The 5,610-nt window shown below is 38.1% G+C and overlaps 1 protein-coding gene across 1 annotated transcript; it reads right to left on the reverse strand.

Annotated features, from left to right (window-relative positions):
* Positions 1-275: 275 nt before the first annotated feature.
* On the reverse strand, positions 276-4,811 carry lsm6 (LSM6 homolog, U6 small nuclear RNA and mRNA degradation associated). Its single transcript, XM_006796057.1, has 4 exons — positions 4,736-4,811; positions 4,313-4,418; positions 4,109-4,222; positions 276-456 (listed from the first exon to the last, which is right to left on the reverse strand). Exons 2-4 carry the CDS (start codon positions 4,404-4,406, stop codon positions 422-424), a joined length of 243 nt encoding a protein of 80 aa, XP_006796120.1. The 5' UTR covers positions 4,407-4,418; positions 4,736-4,811; the 3' UTR covers positions 276-421.
* Positions 4,812-5,610: the final 799 nt, after the last annotated feature.

Genomic DNA, 5,610 nt, shown 5'->3' on the forward strand with positions numbered 1-5,610 from the left:
GTAAAGATGCATCATGTTATTTGCAGGTTTGGACAGAGCCAAAAGAAATTCACCAGCTTTCTTAACCACCTTTTATTTACTTAAACATTAAAGCCCTTCTTGTTTATCAAAACGACCCATTCTGAGTGAGGAAAATGCAGGTTTGTGTTAAATTCTTACTTTTCCTGCTAGGAAAACGTTAGATTAGACCATATCCGGTAAACGTGCGAAGCAGTAGTTGTTTTCCTTGTGATAATAACACCAAAATGTGTAAATGACGTTTAACGAGTCAGACATAAATCGAAACTCAGAATTTATTCATATATTCCACTTTTACAAAACAAACGCTTCTCAAGCTTTACAGAACCGAAAACGTATGACAGTCGTCTTCTGAAACATTATTAAAAACTGAAAAAATTAAATGAACTCAAAATGGTCTTCACTAGACTTTCCTCTTCTGGGTGCTGATGTACAGAACTGTAAGAAGGAGACAGGAGAAAAGAAGAGGGGGGGAATCTTATTCATACACGATGATCCATAAAAATAAATCAAAATTCCGAAAATCTCATTTGACAGACAAAACACTCAATGAGACGGGGTAAAGCAAAACAGAGGCAGGCTAATGTAGGATTTTTAAGATCGACACCGACATCTGGTGACTTAAAAATCCTATATTCCGGTATGTCGGATGATATTTTTTATTTCCTTTCAGACACACAAAATAAACATATTCCCCTAACATTTTTTTGTGTGTAGTTATTCATTTACACTCCACCCGACTGCTCGAATCAGCTGGTTGTTGGAAACAGCCTGTACTGCCAGGAGAGGTGCTGACGAGCGCCCCCTGCTGGTTAAATTGTGTAACATCAATGCTCACAACACTGTTGAAGGGTGTTTCTCTCATCTTTAATTTGTTTTATTTATGAGCTGTTATAAATTATAGTCTGGCTCCACTGCAAAATATTTTTTTTCTTAAATGTCTTTAACAGAAGAGCCATTGTGTGTTTTGTTTCATTTTTTTATGTGAATAGCTACTGCACCTCACAACAGTCTGAATGTGCAGCCCCAAACACAGACGTTATTCCACAGAAACAAATCCCAAAAAATTAACCAAAAGCAGTTTTAAAAAGGTGAGTTTTGAGTTGTTTTTTAAAAACAGCTACTGACTCCGCAGTTCTTAATGTTTGGGGGAGAGAGTTCCACAGTCTAGGGGCCACAGTGGCAAAAGCTCTATCACCCTTAGTCCTCCTCTTAGTATTTTTTAAAGCAAGTAAGCCCTGATCAGATGACCTCAAAGACCTGCTAGGGACATAGGGCTGTAGCAGATCAAAGATGTAGGCTGGTGCCAGTCCGTGCACAGCTCTGTAGGTCAAGACCAGGATCTTAAAATTGACTCTAAATTTAACAGGAAGCCAGTGTAACTGAGATAACAACAGTGTCAAATGTGAGTACTTGGAGGATTTTGTCAAAAGCCTAGCTGCAGCGTTTTGCACAACCTGCAGATGATTCCAGTAACAAGAAAATGTGCTGCTGCTGATGATTTAGTAAATTCTATGTTAAACCTTGACCCCCTGCAGCATCCACGTTCCACATTTTTTCCCTCAAAGATAATCTGTATAGTTTGTTGTACTGGTTATTTTGACTAAAAATAACACTATCTGCGGCCTGAAACACCGGCCTGCATGACTCACATTCGAGATCAAATCACACACTGGATACAGTGCATGCCTCGTGTCTGGAAAATGCAGACAGAGAGATGAAGATGTAAACAATACAGTTAAAAAAAATGTTCCGACTACAGTGGTGAATACAGAATATATTAAAACTATCTCTGCAAACAAGAGCCTTACATTGAGCCAATTCTCATAAAAAGGGGGCATACCAGTGATTAAACATGAAATCTGTGTCAGAACAGTTTCAGTGGTGTGAAAAAGTGTTTGTCTCCTTCTTGATTTCCATTTTTTTTTTTTATGTTTGTCTGTTTTAGATCATCAAACAAATGTAAATATTAAGCAACAATAACACAAGTAAACACAAGTTTCCAAATGAAGGCGTTTAGTCTGACTAGTATCACGCCTGTTCTCAATCAAGAAATCATGTAAAGTGGAGTAGACCAAAAATATCCTCAGGCACATGTCGGAATCCAAATTCAGGAACACATGAGAAGCAAAGACCTCTTGGTCTTGAAAAGGGTTTAAAGCCATTTCTTAAGATGTATGACTCCAGTGAACCACAATGAGAGCTTTTATCCACAAATGGCGAAAACATGGAACAGCCTCAGAAAACATTTTGATGATCCCCAGACCTTTAGGGATAATACTCTCTGGACTGACGAGACAAAAGTTGAACCTTTTGGAAGGTGTCCCATTAGATCATGCATGAAGCGAACACAGCATTTTAGAAAAGGAACGTCATACCAACAGTGAAAAGGTGTTAGTGTGATGGTCTGAGGCTACCTCAGGACCCGGAGGCTTGCTGTGGTAAATGGAACTATGAATTCTGCTGTCCGGCCACCTGTTCATTACTTCAAGCTGAAGCAGAGTTGGGAGAATGATTCAAAACACACCAGCAAGTCCACCTCTGAATGGCTTAAGAAAAACAAAATGAAGTCTCTGGAGTGGCCTAGTCAAAGTGCTGACCTGAATCTGATTGAGATGCTGTGGCATGACCTTAAAAAAGGCAGTTCATGCTTGAAAAGCCTCCAAGGTGGCTGAACTTAAACAATTCTGCAAAGATGAGTGGGCCTAAATTCCTCCACAGTGCTGGAAAAGACTCACTGCCAGTTATCGCAAGCACTTGACTGCAGTTGTTGCTGCTAAGGGTGGCCCAACAGGTTTAGGGGGGCAATCACTTTTTCACACAGGACCGTGTAGGTTTGGATTTTTTTCTCTCTTAATAATAAACACCTTCATTTAGAAACTGCACTTTGTGTTTACTTGTGTTATCTTTGTCTAGTATTTAAATTAGTTTAATCTGAAACATTTAAGTGTGACAAACACAAAAAAAAATAGGAAATCAAAAAGAGGCAAACACTTTTTCACACCACTCTGAATGTTTCTGTACAAAACCATTGTACAGTTTAAGTTCGAGTCCGTCTATGCTGATCAACATGGAGAATATTAATACAAAGTTTCTTAAAAATATAGCAAGACACACAAGAAAATGCAATATTGAACTGACAATGAGTGAAAAAGGGCAGTTCCCAAGAGCTGTGTTAACAATGTGTTGTTTTAACAATAATTAGTGAGTTAAAAATATCTTAATAAATCAGCTCGGGCATCAGCTTACAGCTACTGTCATTAACAGTTTATCTACTGATTATTATCATATAATGATGTACTTCGAAAAATCAATGCAGGCAAAAATTTTAATTTGAAGACCAATTTAATTTGAGTGGGATTTTTTTTTATCATTAACTAATTATCACCATTTGGCTAACCCTCACAATACTTTCAAGAAGGCGAGAGACCTTTTCCACAGTTTAAAGAGAAAAAAAAAGTACTGGTACAAATAAAAATAAATAATAATAAAACACATTTCTGAGTTCAGTTTTACAGTTTCAGAGTTCTGGTTACTCTTCACAGCTGACTTTTACTGTACAGCTTACTGGAGCTGTGTACACTTTTATTTCACAAGTAAAAAAGGAGTTGTGTTAGACCAGAACATAGCTAAAAGGTTATGGCACCTTTAAGTTGAGCCATTCATAATGTATGCCCTCATTTAAACTGAATTAATAAGCAAGCACTGAATGTGAGTCATTATCAGACAGACCACAGCTTCCTGTTTTGAGAGGAACATCCTACAGAGCAGGTTACTTTCCTGGGTAAGTTGGCTATTTGACAACCTTTTTAGATCACACTTTAATCTGCGCTCCTCACCTGTGTTTGTCATATTTTCTGCTCCTTTCAACTGTCGTGGAAGAGTTCCAGTTTCAGACATTAAGAGAAAAAAACTGATGGCCTCAGAAACATAAACCTGCATTTATTTTTTTATTTATCTATTTTATCGTCTCTGTCACAGCTGCACAGCATTTCCTTAGGTTTAGCATATTAATTATGCACTTCAGTCTTCTTACAGAAGACCTATACTGCCTTAAATACCAAAGTCTACATAAAAGGGACATGCTTACCATTGTTTCCTCTTAGGAAGGCATCTCCATATTTGTTCTTGAGTTGCCCGTTGACATACTCCTCTGTCTGCTCTATGGCGATGTTCATGTAACCATCTAAACAGGCCAGAACACCTGCAGGTACACAAACACACCGTGTTTTCCTTTAAAGTCATTACTTACCGATCAGTATTGGGGGGAACAAGTGGCTAAGCTGTTACGTACCTCTATAATCGACACCAGAGTTCAGTTTGACCACAACAGGTCTGCCAATGATCTGCTTCAGAAAGTCACTCGGGGTCTGCTTCCTCAGGCTCATTTTGACTGTGATCTGAAAGGATGGAAGATGAGCATTAGATACTATAGTAGCGATTTATTTCATGGAGCTACATTAGCGTAACAAAAGCTAACTCGTGTTCATGTCTGTAACAGTAACGATTTCCTAACGCAAACAGGCTAGTATCGTTAGCGGCTAGCTAGCTAACGAGTATAACTAACCTGCTAACCGACTATTTTCCCGTGAATCTGCGCAGCGAGGGTCGCTGTCTTTGTGAAAATCATGCTTACATTTTATTGCACCCAACAACACAAAAAGAAACCCTTTAATTTTATATGCAGCAGCAATATGTTTGTTAGCATATCACTCACCAGACCGACGTTTTCCAGACAATTGTATTTAGCATGGACGTCAGATTGACCAATCACAAGCGTGTTCTCTACGGAAAGCGGCTGAGGACAAAAATCTTAAATGATTGATCGCTAATCACATAATCAGCTGTCAAACTGGCAACAAAGTAGCTATAGTTTTGTGATTAAATGTTTGCCTGAGCCTTTTGTATTTTTTGCCCTTTTTTTTGCATATTTGTCACATTTACATTTTTCAGGTAAACAAAGATAACTTGAGTAAATACAAAATACAGTTTTTAAATTATGATTTCATTTGTTATAGGAAAAACGCTACTAAAGCTACCTGGTCCTTTGTGAAAAAAATAATCCCCCCTTGTTAAGTCATGAATTAACTGCTAACTTTTCCCTAGTCACAGCCAGGGCTTGTTACTGCCAGACCTGCTGAATCAAGAAATCACTTGAAGCTGTCTGACAAAGTGTAAAAGGTGAAAGATTTCAAAAAGCAACACACCATTCCTCATTCCTTGATCTAAAAAAAACAATTAATTTCAAGAATTGATAAGAAACAAAGTCAGTGACGTCTTTCAGTCTGGAAAGCGTTACAAAGCTATTGGGACTCCAGCGAACCCCAGTGAGAGCCAAGGTGCCACAGGCAGTTATTAGGTTTTGGGAAAATGACTTTTTCAAGCAGGGCCAGCTTTCGATAGTCTTTTCCCTTAATCAATGAAATCATCATTTAAAAACCACATTTCGTATTTACTCAGGTTACCTTTGTGTAAAATTACAATTTGTTTGTTGATCTGAAACATGTAAGTGTGCCAAAGTGGCAAAAAAAAAAAGAGGGAAAAAAGGAATCTGTAAGGGATCAAATACTTTTCTCAGAGCATGCGGTGTTT

Source organism: Neolamprologus brichardi, chromosome 6, assembly GCF_056152115.1.
Source record: "Neolamprologus brichardi isolate AB-2024 chromosome 6, ASM5615211v1, whole genome shotgun sequence".
NCBI classification, from domain to species: Eukaryota; Metazoa; Chordata; class Actinopteri; order Cichliformes; family Cichlidae; genus Neolamprologus; species Neolamprologus brichardi.